The following is a 15,530-nucleotide window of genomic DNA, read 5'->3' as shown; positions in this document are numbered from 1 at the left end:
TTTGTCTAATATTGTTCACATTTGTATAGCTACTAATTTTAGTTAACAGAGGCACTGTGGATATTAAATCAGCGAATAGGAGCTCTCATGCTGACTATGCAGGCATCATGTTGATGATATAGTGTCAGGCTGTAACCTCCATTTGTGACCCACTGTGAGAGCAGCAAGTTACATATTTAGCTTTTTATGTGGACTTTTATAGTTTAACTCATGAAGTCCTTGCATGTCTGTGTATTTAAGAGCCATAGTCTCATATTTTAGTAACTGTGTAGTGCAGATTTATGGCATCTGTAGTGTAGTTGTCAATTGTTTTGAACAGCCAGTGACCAGCTCAGACAGACACTAAGATGCTAGTGTCCTTTTGTGAACCATGAGGAGAGTAGGCTGCTTGTTTGTATATGCCAGCATCTGGTGAACTAGTGTCACTGACAGGCTCGACATTTTCAAGTAGATAGCTTTGTGTATTTAACAAGTTTGGTTGTGCAAATCCAAAAGCCAGCTGATGCCTTTACGTATCACAACTCTGTTGTGGCTGGAAAAACAGTTTACTGTGGGCAGTGTACAACCTGATTTTTCAGTATAGCTTGTTGAATCACTAGGGGTTGGCCATGCACTGCTTCTTTTAAGCCCAAGTCACTGTATAATCTTAATCCATACGCCATTTTCTACTAATGACAGTAGTGAATAAAACAAGATATAATCAACAAATAAGTAAAATGAAGGGTAAATATATGAAAATGACCCCATAGGCTAGTGTTGCCTGCAACGGATTGCTTGAAATTTTAACCAGAAGTTTATTTTTATAAGCACACAAATATCTATGTGAATGGTAGGCTCACATTAAATTAATAAACCAGTTGTAGAATACCTAGATTATTAAAGTGAAATATAGTTACGTAGTGCAAGCAGAGTGTTTACAGACAATAGCAGTTATGGAATAAATGCATAAAAACGTGCATTATTTAATGAAGAACAAATGACAGACTCTTAAAAGTTCATCAGCGTGAAGTTTTATTAGCATTCACAGTGAAATCTGAAGTTCATTATCATCGAGATTAGCACGAATAATATAGAAAAAGTCCATCACACAATTGAGTCAAATTATTATGCAGTCAAATCACTGAAGCTCACAGCTGCGTACAAACAGTTAAATAGCAATAAAGTATGCTTGACTGCAAAGAATCAGTGACTGAAAGTGACTTGAAATTTCTAAGTCCCAACCAAATTCAGAGCCCTGAAATATTTCTGAGTGTTCTACTCACGATTAATGATCAAATCAAGTGCCACTAAGACAGTCTCAAGCCCCTGTGCCTCTCTGCCTGTCAAACCAGGCACGAGACCTTACCAAGCTGAAGACAGCCCAATAAAAGTTTCTTTGCACTGCTCTGCATGCTCATTTAAAGACTCGGTCACATGACCACTGTGCTACTCAGTGTAAGTACTTTTAACAAGACCACCATTCTATCCGTTTTATGTCAAATCACACACACACACACACACACACACACACACACACACACACACACACACACACAATATTTAAATCTAAATTGTACTATAATAAATAACGCTATGAACATCTTGCTAATTCCAGTGCTGCAGTACTCAAAACATCAAGTTTATGTACATTATAATATTGAGTTATAATTAACCAAACATAGGAGTTGTCCATCTCTGTAGCTCTATGGTCAGCATGTCTGACTGGTATGTGGAGGACTTGGATTTGAGTCCTGTCACTGCCAGGTATTTGTCCTTGGTGGGAAGAGTGGAACAGAGTACACTCAGGATTGTGATGCAAATTGAGGAGCAACTTCAGTGAGAAGTAATAGCTCCGAGGTGAAGAAAGCTGATAATGGCCAGTAGAGTGGTTTGCTGACCCCGTGCCTCTCGGGATTTCAACAGCTGTTGGATGCATTACGCAGAGGGAGCAGTTACTTGGGTAGTAGAGTACTTGTGGAGGGCACAAGGAGGTTTCTTTAGGCTAGGTGATAGTTTGAAGCCACTGATGATATACAGTGAGTAAAATGAAATCGCTTACAGAGTAAGGACATTTCAACTGTCAAAATTCTAACAGTAAATCGCTGAAGCATTCATAATAAATTTAATGCCCTCTAGGAAAGTTGTCATGCTCAAATTCTATTTGTAATTGAATGCTGGATACAATACATAGTAGAAAGCTCCTAAATGTTTAACAAGACACAGAACTTATGTCGAAAATGTAGCTTAGACACTATAGGCCAGGGAATGTTCATTGCAATCGGCAAAAATAATGTGTCTATCGAGGTCAAAATAGAGCCTGACTGCAGAATTCTGTAGATGTAAGTAACCGGCTGAGGTGAGATCAGAGTAATCGTCGGGTGTTTTTATTGGCCTCCCGATGCCACCATAACAGCTCTGCATTCATTCAAAGATAGTCTGCACTCAGTAGCCTGGAATTATCACAACTGTGCAGTGTAAGTTGGAAGTAACTTTGACGTACTGATTATAGACTAGGATGTTTATGGATTCAGTCAGAGGTGATAAGGACAGCCGGTTTTGTGAAGTACTTTGGAACACATTTTTTGAAAACTATCATGAACAACTAGTTTGGCAACCTACACGGAATGGAATTACTTTAGAATTTGTAGCTACAGACTGCCTTTTCCACAGTATCACTATACAGACAAGGATTCATCTACATATACATGGCTACAATGCAGATCACACTGAAGTGCCTGGCAGAGAGTTCATTGAACCACCTTCACAATAATTCTCTGTTATTCCACTCTTGAACAGCACGCGGAAGAAACTAACACCTATATCTTGCTGCGTGAGCTCTGATTTCCCTTATTTTTTAAGATGATCATTCCTCCCTACATAGGTCAGTGTCAACAAAATATTTTCACATTCAGAGGAAAAAGTTGGTGACTGAAATCTCATGAGAAGATCCCATTACAATGAGAAATGTCTTTGTTTTAATTATGTCCATCCAAAATCCTGTTTCAGGTCTGTGACACTATCTCCCCTATTTCTCGATAATACAAAACGTGCTGCCCTTCTTTGAACTTTCTTGTTGTACTCCGTTAATCCTTTCTGGTAAGGAACCCACACCATGCAGCAGTACTCCTAAAGAGGACAGACAAGTGTAGTGTAAGCAGTCTCTTTAGCAGATATGTTGCATCTTCTGAGTGTTCTGCCAATAAAACACAGTCTTTGGTTGGCCTTCCCCCACAACATTTTCTCTGTACTCTTTCCTATTTAAGCTTTTGTAACTGTAATTCCTAGGTATTTAGTTGAATTTATGGCCTTGAGATTTGACTGATTTATTGTGTAACCAAAGTTTAATGCATTCCTTTTCCAACTCATGTGGATGACATCACACTTTTCATTATTTATTTTTGCACCATACGGATATGTTACCTAAATCATTTTGAAGTTGGTTTTAATCTTCTGATGACTTTACTAGACAACAAACATTATCATCATTTGCAAACAGCCTAAGATGGCTGCTCAGATAATCGCCTATATCAGTTACATAGATAAGGAACAACACAGGGACTATAACGCAACAATGGGGAATTCCAGTAATCACTTATGTTTTACTTGATGGCTTTCCATCAGTTACTACAAACTGTGACCCCTCTGAAAGGAAATCATAACTCCATTCACATGAATGAGACTATATTCCATAAGCACACAATTTGATTATAAACCATTTGGAAATTACAGTGTCAGAAGCCTTCTGGAAATCTAGAAATATGGAATCAATTGGAAATCCTTTGTTGGTAGCACTCAGCACTTCCTGTGAGTAAAGAGCTAGTTGTGTTTCACAAGAACGAAATTTTCTAATCCATGTTGACTGTGTGTCAATAGACCATTCTCTTCTAGGTAATTCATAATGTTTGAACATAATAAATGTTCCAAACCCCTGCTGCATATCAACAGTAATGATAAGGGCCTGTAATTTAGTGGATTACTCCTATTACCCTTCTTTGAATATTGGTGTGACCTGTGCAACTTTCTATGCTTTGGGTACAGATCTTTTGTTGATTTTGTGAATATATATATATATATGCTGCATCAACGTACTCTGAAAGGAACCTAATTGGTATACAGTAAGGACCGGAAGACTTGCTTTTATTAAGTGATTTAAGGTGCTTCATTACTATGAAGTTATCTGCTCTTAAGTTACTCACATTGGCAGCTGTTCTCAATTTGAATTCTGAAATATTTACTTTGTTTTCTATGATGAAGGAATTTCGGAAGGCTGTGTTTAGTGACTCAGCTTTAGCAGCACTGCCATCGATAGTATTTCCATTGCTATCGCTATTGTGCAGAGAAGGCATGGATTGTCTCTTGCCTCTAAGATACCATACATACGACCAGAATCTCTTTGGATTTTCTGCCATGTTTCAATACAAAGTTTCATTGTGGAAACTATTATACATTGAAGTCCATGCTAAATTTCAAGCTTCTGTGGAAGGTTGCCTATCTTGTGGGTTTTGTGTTTGTGTATATTTGGCATGCTTTTTTTGTTGTTTCTGCAACAGTGTTCTGACCTGTTTTGTATACCATGAGGCACAGCTCTGTCCTTTGTTAATTTATTTGGTATAATCTCTGATTCCCCCCCCCCCCCCCCCCCATCCATGAACCATGGACCTTGCCTTTGGTGGGGAGGCTTGTGTGCCTCAGTGATACAGATAGCCTTACCGTAGGCGCAACCACAATGGAGCGATATCTGTTAAGAGGCCGGACAAATGTGTGGCTCCTGAAAAGGGGCAGCAGCCTTTTCAGTAGTTGCAGGGGCAACAGTCTGGATGATTGACTGATCTGGCCTTGTAACACTAACCAAAATGGCCTTGTTGTGCTGGTACTGCGAATGGCTGAAAGCAAGGGGAAACTACAGCCGTAACTTTTCCCAAGGGCATGCAGCTTTTTACTGTATGGTTAAATGATGATGGCGCCATCTTGGGTAAAATGGTCCCCCATTGGGATCTCTGGGCAGGGACTACTAAGGAGGATGTCATTAACAGGGGAAAGAAAACTGGTGTTCTACGGATCGGAGCATGGAATGTCAGATCCCTTAATCGGATAGGTAGGTTAGAAAATTTAAAGAGGAGATGGATAGGCTAAAATTAGATATAGTGGGAATTAGTGAAATTCAGTGCCAGGAGGAACAAGACTTGTGATGAGGTGAATGAGTGCGGGTAAGCTGCTACATGAATGAGTGTGGGTAATCTACTACAAACAGCATAGTGAACGCATTATTGAAGCCAAGATAGACATGAAGCCCACGCCTACCACAGTAATACAAGTTTATATGCCAACTAGCTCCGCAGATGACGAAGAGATTGATGAAATGTATGATGAGATAAAAGAAATTATTCAGATAGTGAAGGGAGATGAAAATTTAATAGTCATGGGTGACTAGAATTCAATAGTAGGAAAAGGAAGAGAAGGAAACATAGTGGGTGAATATGGAATGGGAGCAAGAAATGAAAGAGGAAGCTGCCTGGTAGAATTTTGCACAGAGCATAACTTAAACATAGTTAACACTTCGCTCAAGAATCAGAAAAGAAGGTTGTATACATGGAAGAGGCCTGGAGATACTGGAAGGTTTCAGACAGATAATATAATGGTAAGACAGAGATTTAGGCCAGATGTGGACTCTGACCACAATCTATTGGTTATGAACTGTACATTAAAACTGAAGAAACTGCAAAAACATGTGAAATTAAGGATATGGGACCTGGATAAACTGACAGAACCAGAGGTTGTAGAGAGTTTTAGGGAGAGCATTAGGGAATGATTGATAGGAACGGGGGAAAGAAAGCAGTAGAAGAAAAATGAGCAGCTTTGAGGGATGAAATAGTGAAGGCAGCAGAGGGTCAAGTAGGTAAAAAGATGAGGGCTAGTAGAAATCCTTGGGTAACAGAAGATACATTGAATTCAATTGATGAAAGGAGAAAATATAATAATGCAGTAAATGAAGCAGGCAAAAAGGGAATACAAACGTCTCAAAAATAAGAGAGACAGGAAGTGCAAAATGGCTAAGCAGGGATGGCTAGAGGACAAATGTAAGGATGTAGAGGTATATCTCACTAGGAAAATTAAAGAGACCTTTGGAGAAAATAGAACCACTTGTATGAATATAAAAGGGGGCAGCAAGAAGGGCATCCAGCCACCCTATACCACTGTCATTGCCAAATATAGATTAACGTGCCAGTCTAGTGCATATATGGGATAAGGACAGGAAAAAGTTGAGGGATATAGAGGAATTTAAGGGCAAAGTGTAAACTGATTGTAAATCGCACTCTGGAAAAATATGTGCATGTATGTGGATTAAGGATGGAAAAGACCCATCATGGTTAAGCAACAAAATTTAGAAATGCCAAGGAAGCAGAGATTGCTGCACTCTTTGTTCAAAAAATTATGTGGAAAAATATCAGCAGTAAAATAGTAAAATTTTCTGTGTCTATAAAAAATCAATGTGTGAAGCATATAGCAGCTTCCACCAACATAGCTCAGCGAAAGATATTTCAAAGGACCTGAGAGAAATCTGATCCTATGTAAAATGGGCTCGAGGGCTTCTATTCAGTCTTTTGTAGACCAATCTGAAGTGGCAGTAGATGACAGCTAAAGGAAAGCTGAAGTTTTAAATTTTGCATTTAAGAAATCATTCATGAAGGAGTATCGTACACACACACACACACACACACACACACACACACACACACACACACACACGCACACACGCTAACGCACACGGACACACACGGACACTATCATTTGACTGTCTCTCAGACTGCCATATGGAGGCCATAGTAATAGCTAATAGCTATCCTGGCATAGAGAAGCAACTGAAAGAGCTGTAAGCAAATAAGTTGTCAGGTCCAGGTGGAATCCCAATTTTGTTTTACAGAGAGTATTCTTCAGCATTGGCCCCTTACTTAGCTTACATTTATCTCAAATGTCTTGCCAAGTCCCCAGAGACGAAAAAGCACAAGTAGTGCCTGTATTTAAGAAGGGTAAAACAGTTGACCCATAAAATTACAGATCACTAATCTTAAAATTGGTTTGCTGCAGAATTATTGACCATATAGTAATGTACTGGGAGAGCAGAATGCGCACTCTTCAAATCCCTGCCATGCCTGCCAAACTGCTATGAGACAGAGGAAACAACTATCTAACGCTTCTTTCCCACCAAGGGGTAAATGAACCACTAAACATTAGTAAATAACTCCTCTATTGAGGGGAATGATTGTCCACCATTGCATTTATACCCTTATCTGAACATTTTAAATTTAAACAATCATTCAGTGAAATTCAGTCAGTAAATAAAAGAAAGACATAAAATATATGAAGCAGGATCCATCGACACAAAGGTATAAAATGAAATATATGAGTTCTTATGATATCAAGAAATAATGAATTGGTTCGATTTCATACCAAAACAAATTGAACTGGTCATGCAGCTACTCATAACTCAACCACTTAATAAGAGCAGTCAGAACTCTGTGAGTTTAAATTTAAAACATTAACTCCCAAAAATGCCTTACTCTGCACGGTATATATATATGGGGCACTTTGCCGCTTAAACAGTCTTACCAGATCAGTGTCCATTGCAAAAGACCTCGAAAAAACCTCTCCGTGCTCTCAGCTCAGCGACTCATATGGCCAGTTATTCTAGTTAAAAGACCATCTGCAGCCAACCACATTTGATTACAAATGGTTACTTGTGCTTCACATTTTAAATATATCCACTGAAAATCATTTAGAATCAATATTTAAATTTCATTCATACATTGTTGTAAAATTTACGCCCCCTGCCTCTCACTGGAATCGACACACAAATATGGTATTGTATTTTGGGGTAAAATTCTTCCCATTCTCAAAGAATATTTCTGGCTCAGAAATTGGCAGTTCGGGCAATAAGTGGTGTAAGTTTGTGAACCTTTTGTCAACCCCCCCCCCCCCCCTCTCCCTAGTCTGGATACTCAAAATTGGCCTGTTGATGTATATGTTCTTTACTGTCATTTCTTGTTAACAATATCAGCTGATTCCCAAGAACTAGCAGCTTTCACTCAGGTAATACTAGACAGAAATCCAATTTGCATTTGGATCGCACTTCCTTGACTCTTGTGCAGAAAGACATGCTAAATATACTGCTGCATCCATTTTCAACAAGCTACCACAAGAATTCAAAAATCTTAGCAGTAATCCATGTGCTTTCAATTCACAACTGAAGAATTTCCTCATGGTTCACTCCTTCCTTTCTGTCAACGAGTTCCGTGAAAAATTAAGCTGATTCCTATTTCATATTGTTGATTGCATTTACATAAACTTATGGACTGTCTTTTCTTTATTTGTTACTACTTTTATATTGTAATTTCGTGTACTCATATGTTCCATGACTTTGGAGATTTACTCCTCACTTTAGTTCTATGGAACTACAGGTGTACAATAAAGAAACTAGTCAAGACTTGTACTTTATTTACTCCTGCCATTTCCACACTATGTTCTTCAAATGTGTTACTTTCCAATACAAACATTCAACTGTTCATACAATAAATGTGCAATCGAATCTTATCACAATCACCAGTGCAGAACCTTAACTGTTTCACAGTGGATAATATTTATGCTTTTTGTTTATAACAAATTAACTTAATTTATTCTGTTGTCAATATACTTATTATCTTCAGAGTCTCGTGCATTCACAGTTGTGATTTTAAGAGCATTGGCTACATATTGTATTGACGCTTATGTTTATATTTCCAAATCACTTTCCTCCCTTCTTTTCCCACAAAATTCCACACAGTACTCATGCTCAGCAGGTGATGCAGTGCAGTAGCCGTGATATCTGTGTTATTATTAACACTGTCACACATTATCTATAAAATAAATATCCTTCAGACAGAAAAGCTTCTGTCCACAAATCAGCTTGCATTTAGAAAGCATTCCTATGGCAAAACTTGGCTTGCCCTTTTCTAACGTGATATCCTGTCAACTATGGATGAAGGGCAGATTCCAGAATTCCAAGATTTCCAAAAAGCATTTAACACAGTAGTCTATTGCAGTCTGTTAACAAAGGCTGGAGCACACAGAATAGGTTCCCTGGTATGAGTGACTTGCAGGCTTCGTAAGTAGCAGAACCAAGTATATTGTCCTTGATGGGAGTGTTCATCAGAGACAAGGGTTTCACCAGGAGTTTTCCAGGGAAATGTGATAGGAAGCTCTTCTTCTTTGTATACATAAATGATCTGACAGATGTAGTGAACAACAATCTGTGACTTTTTGTTAATGACACTGCAGTATGTGGGAAACTATTGTCAGTGAATGGCAGTTTGCTATAAATGTAGCAAAATAAAGTTACTGCAGATAAGTAGGAATAGTGATCCTCTAGTGTTCAAATTCAGTATTAGCAGTGTACTGCTTGACATAGTCATGTCAATTAAATATATTTGTGTAATGTTGCAGTGTGATATGCAATGGAACAAGCATGTAAGGCTGGTAGTAGGGAAAGGGTATGGTTTACTTTGGTTTAGTGAGATAATTTTAGGAAATTGTAGCTCATATGTAAATGAAACTTCCTGACAAATTAAAACTGAGTCCTTTTTGAGCAAGGCATGGAGGAGACATGTTGTGGAATTTATGTTGAAGCGGTCTACTGAGAGATTATAACTATGCAGGGGGTGATGAGGAGTGCTAAAATTGCTCAGTTAGCAGAGTTGTGCCCACAGAAGCTAAGATTTAGGTGGGAGTTATAGTCCAGCATATAATTTTAAATTGTCAGGAAGGTTCATAATAATTCTCATTTGCCAACATCAAGTGTTTTTGTATAATTATAATGCTATGTTTTGTGGTTCTCAGGCTAATTAACTAATTCTATATTAAAAGCTTGTAAATTTTTTTGTTGCTGATGCTTACAAAATTTCTCATTGCAGCTGTTCGATGTTGTTTACCGTGAAGAAACATTATTAAATGTAATACGATCTGTAACTCGGAATGGTAGATCTATTATATTGACAGCAGTTCTGGCTCTCATCTTGGTATATATGTTTTCCATCATTGGATACATGTTCTTCAAAGATGATTTCTTACTAAATGTTGATAAAGATGTTATACGTAAGTATGAGTTCCTTATAAATAATTTCAGTTTTTGCTTGACAGTACAGTAGATGTTAGTTGTTTCCATTGTAACTTGTGTGATGTATCTTGCATAATCTGTTAATGTACAACAAGACAAAGATTAACACCTTTTCTTCATTTCTTTATATTTTTACCAGCACTGTAAAAAAATGGTTATGTATTAAGTATGGACATACAAAAATGATTATTGTTGTTGTTGTTATTTACTGTAGTAGCATTGTTTTAATTGATCACTCAGCAATTTTATCACATTTGTACTTAGTGCACAGGGGTCCTTACACATTTTAAGAAAGCCATCATGGAATCACACTCAAAGCTGCAGCTGATTTACAAGTTATTACACTGGACTAGGTTTGAACTTTGCTCATCACCTTTCAGCATGTAACAGAGTCATGTAAACCTTTGCTTACGTCTGGCATAACAAACATGCACCTTTATCATTGCTTTTCAGATTTCATAAGTATCAATGAATGTTATTTCCTGGGAACTCTGGGCTATGTCGTAAATGCGCTAAAATCTCTGGTACAAAGAACGCAAACTTTCTTGGACATTGATCATTAGGTTCATTGATAGTGAAACGCCTGTTAGTCAGATCTTTTCTTCATTATTTTGGTCTAGGGCATAAGTGACTATTGACTTTTTCTTTCTTCCTGACTGTCACTTCTCCCTTCTCAAAATTCATTCTAAAATATTACCCTACCTTTCCTGTTTGTACTTCGTTCACCATAAAATTAAATACATCGGTAATGATTTTCAACTGCTGTTTCTCCATTTGAGTAAACAAAAATGATTTTAGCATATATTAGTCACTTACCAGCTGATATTGCAACGGATGTTCGGTGAACTCGAGCATATTATGCAGATCATACAGTTTGGATTTCAGAAGAGATGATCTACTGATAATGCCACGTACATGTTCACTCACTAGATTTTACAAGCACTAAATAATAAAATATTGCCGGTTGGTATTTTCTGTGACATCTCTAAGGCATTTGACTGTGTGAATCACAGTATTTTCCTAGATAAATAGACATTTTATGGGATTGATGCTGTAGTCAACCAATGGATAATGCCATGCCTAACCAAAAGAGTGCAGAAAGTTGTACTTAGTAATTCAAGCAATACACTCCAGGGACATAATTCTTACTTTGGAGGAATCACTTACGGGTTTCCTCAAGGTTCAACCTTAGATCCACTGCTGTTCAACATATATGTAAAAGATCTTCTGTCTAATATACAACAAGTAGAATTAGTTCTTTTTGCAATTGTCACTAGTATTGTAATCAATCCAAGCATATGTACAGAAACAGAAGAAATGTTAAATGAAGTTGTTAAAAGTATCATTGACTGGTTTCCTGCAAGTGGTTTCATCCTCAATTTTAAAAAGACACAACATATTCAGTTCTACACATCTAGGGATACCACACCAGTGATAAGTGTAACATATGGTCAGGAAATAATAAATAGTGTGGAAACTTCAAAATTCTATGTTATCCATATTTGTGCTTAGAGTCATTGCAGATCTTGGGGAGAAACAAATCAGTAAGATGACATATTTTGCAGATTTTAATTCAGTAATGTCATATGGTATAAAGTTCCATAGAAACTCAACTAAGTCTTAAGTCTTAATTGTTCAAAAATATGCTCTAAGAATTATGTGTGGTGCTCGCCCACAGTCATCTTGTAGAAATGTGTTTAAGGAGTTGGGCATTCTGACTACTGCTTCACAGTAGATTTATTCCCTCATGAAGTTTGTTGTAAATAATCTGCTACAGTTCAAATGGAACAATGGTGTACACAATTACAGTACCAGAAGGAAAAATGACAGTCATTAATCCACATTAAGGTTGTCCTTAGCACAAAAAAAGGGGGGTGCGCATTGCTTCAACAAAAATTTTTGATCACACGCCCAGCGATATAAAAGGTCTGACAGACAGCAAAGTAAAATTTGAAAAGAAATTGAGAAAGTTTATCCTTGACAACTCATTCTGTTCTGTAGAACTTCTGTTGCTGTAATGCATAAAAGATGATGGGTAGCAATTACTAGCTTACATCTGTCTATATTTTTTGTAATAAAAAAATTTAAAACAATATTAAAAAACCTTAGAAGTGTTCAGAATGTTACCGTATGTGCAAACCAATTTGTGATGTGAGTGTGAAATGACCTGTTCCACATCCTTACGATCTATCGTGCAAAATGATCCATGGAACATGTAACTAAGTAATTGACTAACTAAAGATAACAGCAGTGTAATTGCCCTGGAAGAATAACTCTTTTTCCATGTTTTTTAGACTTGGATTTTTCCTCTTGCGATTAACTTTGCATTGCATAATGAACCATAAAAGTGTTACGAAATCAAATAACATTTTTGCAGGGAAGAGTACAGTGCACAATGATGCTACAGACTAAAATAAAAAAAGATCAAAAAAATTGTGGTCAAATTGTAACAAGTGCTGAAATATGATCATTGTAAGTAGCAATGCGATCCTCACATTGTGCAACTTCATTACAGGTGTGAACAAGATCTGTTGGTAGCCATGTCAATCTGGTGGCTGGCTAGGACATTCTTCGTACTCATTTATCCACCACTGAAAGGGCGCTGTAGTACACAGTTTTTAGATACTATTAGCCTGATTAGAGACAGTTAAATAACAAATCTGTGGTAGAAAAAATCAAAAACATTCCATTTTGGGCTTTGAATCAGAAATTCTTTTGTAAAGTGTGTGGCACTTTCAATTTCACCTTATACGTCTATCGCATTAGATTTTAATGCTTAAAATATTGTGCCAAGAATGTTCCTAGCACAATATGTTTCATTAAAATACAAACATTGGAAGGCGTGTATGCCCACAGCATAACATGGGTTTTGAGAAGTACATCGAAGCTAAGTTTTTAAACTTACATTCTGTAGCTATTAACAGCTCAACTTCTTCAGTGTACATTAAGTGGTTAGTTGTAGTTGTAAACTGTACCATTACTATTAAAGACTCTATTTGCAACATTGAAATATAAAAACTATTTACAGCTGCTCAAACCTCTCACTGTTCGGGGCATGGGGCAAGAAGCACTGAAAGTTGCACTTCTGACAGAAATTGTGACATCACTTCAAGACACAAAGGAGATGGTAAGTTTTAAAATCTGTAAGTGGAATGGATCATCATATGTCCCTTTCGAAAATGTTGTGGTAGTGGTAGTGGTAGTGGTAGTGGTAGTGGTGGTGGGTTTAGGGCGGGGTAGGGGCACTTATGTCCATAATATTATTTAGATGTGCTTCAATACACTATATGTCAGTATGTTTATTTTAGCACTGTGCATATTCGGACAGGTCTTAAAATGATTTTACGAAGTAGTTAATATTATCTCATGTGCACTGATCAGCCAGAACATTATGACCATTGACCTACTATCAATATAAATCATCTAAGTGATAGCAGTGTAACCTGGTGAGGAATGACTGCCAGTCAGATTCATGCATGGTGCATGTAGTATCAGTGAGCACGCTGTCCATGTATAGAATTGGAAGGTGTCTAAGTTTGACTGAGGACAGATTGTGATGGCCCAGAGGCACAGCACGAGCATTTCAGAAGCAGCATGACTTGTCAGGTGTTCCAAGAGTGCTGTGGTGAGGTCTACAACACGTGGCGAAACCAAGGTGAAACCATGTCCAGATGTCGTGGGGTTGAGTGACCACCCCTCATTACAGATGTCAGATGTCATAGGCTTGGAAGATTGGTAAAACAGGATGTGCAGTGAACTGTGGCAGAACTAACATCAGACATAAATGCTGGGAAGGGTACAACTGTGTCTGAACACTCGTAACAGTGGGCCTCTGCAGCCAACGACCCATGGATGTGCTAATCTTAACACCACTACAACAACAACTACAACTGAAATGGGCATGTGACCATTGGCACAGTGGCAGAGTGTTGCATGGTCTGATGGATCCCAGTACCTTCTGCATCATGCTGATGGGAGGGCACGAATCTGATTATCTTCCAGGGGAACAGATCTTTGACACCAGTACTGTGGAATGGAGACAAGTTGGTGGCAGCTCCATTATGCTCTGGGAAAATTCATATGGGCATCTATGGGTCCAGTAGAGCTAAAGCAAGGCACTATGACAACCAAATGATGACCAAGGAGTATCGTACACTGGTTGCAGACCACGTACACCCCTTCAAGACAATCATGTTTCCCGACAGCAATGGCATTTTTCAACAAGGTAATGCGCCATGTCACAAGGCTAGGAGTGTGATGGAGTGGTTCAAGGAACACACTGGCAAGTACCAATTGATGTGCTGGCCACCTGTTCGCCTTCACCTGTCTCCTCGGAATTTATGGGAATTAGGTGACTTCTGTATGCAGGTGTGGTGCCAACTCCCTCCAGCAACCTACCGAAGCCTCATTGCTTCCATATGATGATGTGTCACCACTGTTACCTGTGCCAAACATGGACATACTGGCTATTAGGTAGGTGGTCATAATGTTCTAGCAGATTAGTGTCTTTACTAATACTACACCTCCAGGAGGTTTTTATTTATTGTCAGGGCACCACTTGTTTGCTGAACACCCTTCTGTATGGCAAGAATACAGAATGTATTGATTTGTTACAGCATTTTGAAAATACTGTACAACTTTAAAATGATAATTTGTTCAAATTCTTAGCAACAAGAACTGTCATATGGTGTTACCACTTAAGAAGTATTTTTTAAGAGTTACAGAACATCAAGTACATATACACTCTTTTTTTCTCTCACTTGTGCCTGATTGGGTTAGTAGTTGTCACCCCCAAAGTGGGACCGATTGTAGGGAGTGTCAAGGATGTCAGGTGTGTGCATGGGAACACGAGCAAAGACAGCTGTAATTGTCTCCTTATGTCAGATTAATATTGTGGGCGCGCACGCACGCATGCATGTAACCCCCCACCCCCCCCCCCCCCCCACCCCCCCCCAACACACAAAAAAAAATTTCAGGCGAAAAGAGGGGAAGGGAACAGCTTTGAGAGTTACCTCTAATAACCACAATCTACATCTTCAACTATATTTCGCGAGCCACCTTGTGGTGCATTGCAGAAGGTACTTTATGTTCCACAGTCACTTTTTCCCTTTCCTGTTCTACTCGTGATTTATTCACTGGAAAAATGATTCCGTGTAATCCTCTGTGTGGGTTCCAATCTCTCTGAATTTTATCTTCATGGTCTTTTTGCAAGATATTAGGAGTAAGTAGTATTTTGCTTTATTCGTCTTGGAACACACACTCTTTGAACTTAAACAGTAAACCACATTGTGGTGCAGAATGCCTCTCTTGCAATGTCTGCCACTGGAGTTGGCTGAGCATTGCTGTTATGCTTTCATGCTTACCTAAACCTGTTACAAAATATGGTGCTCTTCTTTGGATATTC

The 15,530-nt window shown here is 38.3% G+C and overlaps 1 protein-coding gene across 5 annotated transcripts in view; it reads left to right on the top strand.

The window, feature by feature from the left end:
* Positions 1-15,530, top strand: part of LOC126297631 (inositol 1,4,5-trisphosphate receptor) — a 353,953-nt gene that overhangs the window by 304,172 nt on the left and 34,251 nt on the right. For all 5 annotated transcript variants that reach the window (XM_049988649.1, XM_049988651.1, XM_049988652.1 and 2 more), the window contains 2 exons: positions 9,924-10,104; positions 13,155-13,253. In XM_049988649.1, coding sequence (XP_049844606.1) covers positions 9,924-10,104; positions 13,155-13,253 — 280 coding nt within the window. The remainder of the gene's footprint in view (positions 1-9,923; positions 10,105-13,154; positions 13,254-15,530) is intronic.

The sequence above is a fragment of the Schistocerca gregaria genome, chromosome X, assembly GCF_023897955.1.
Source record: "Schistocerca gregaria isolate iqSchGreg1 chromosome X, iqSchGreg1.2, whole genome shotgun sequence".
NCBI lineage: Eukaryota > Metazoa > Arthropoda > Insecta > Orthoptera > Acrididae > Schistocerca > Schistocerca gregaria.
The sequence above is the reverse complement of the archived record's forward strand: the minus strand, read 5'-3'. Positions and strand labels throughout refer to the sequence as shown.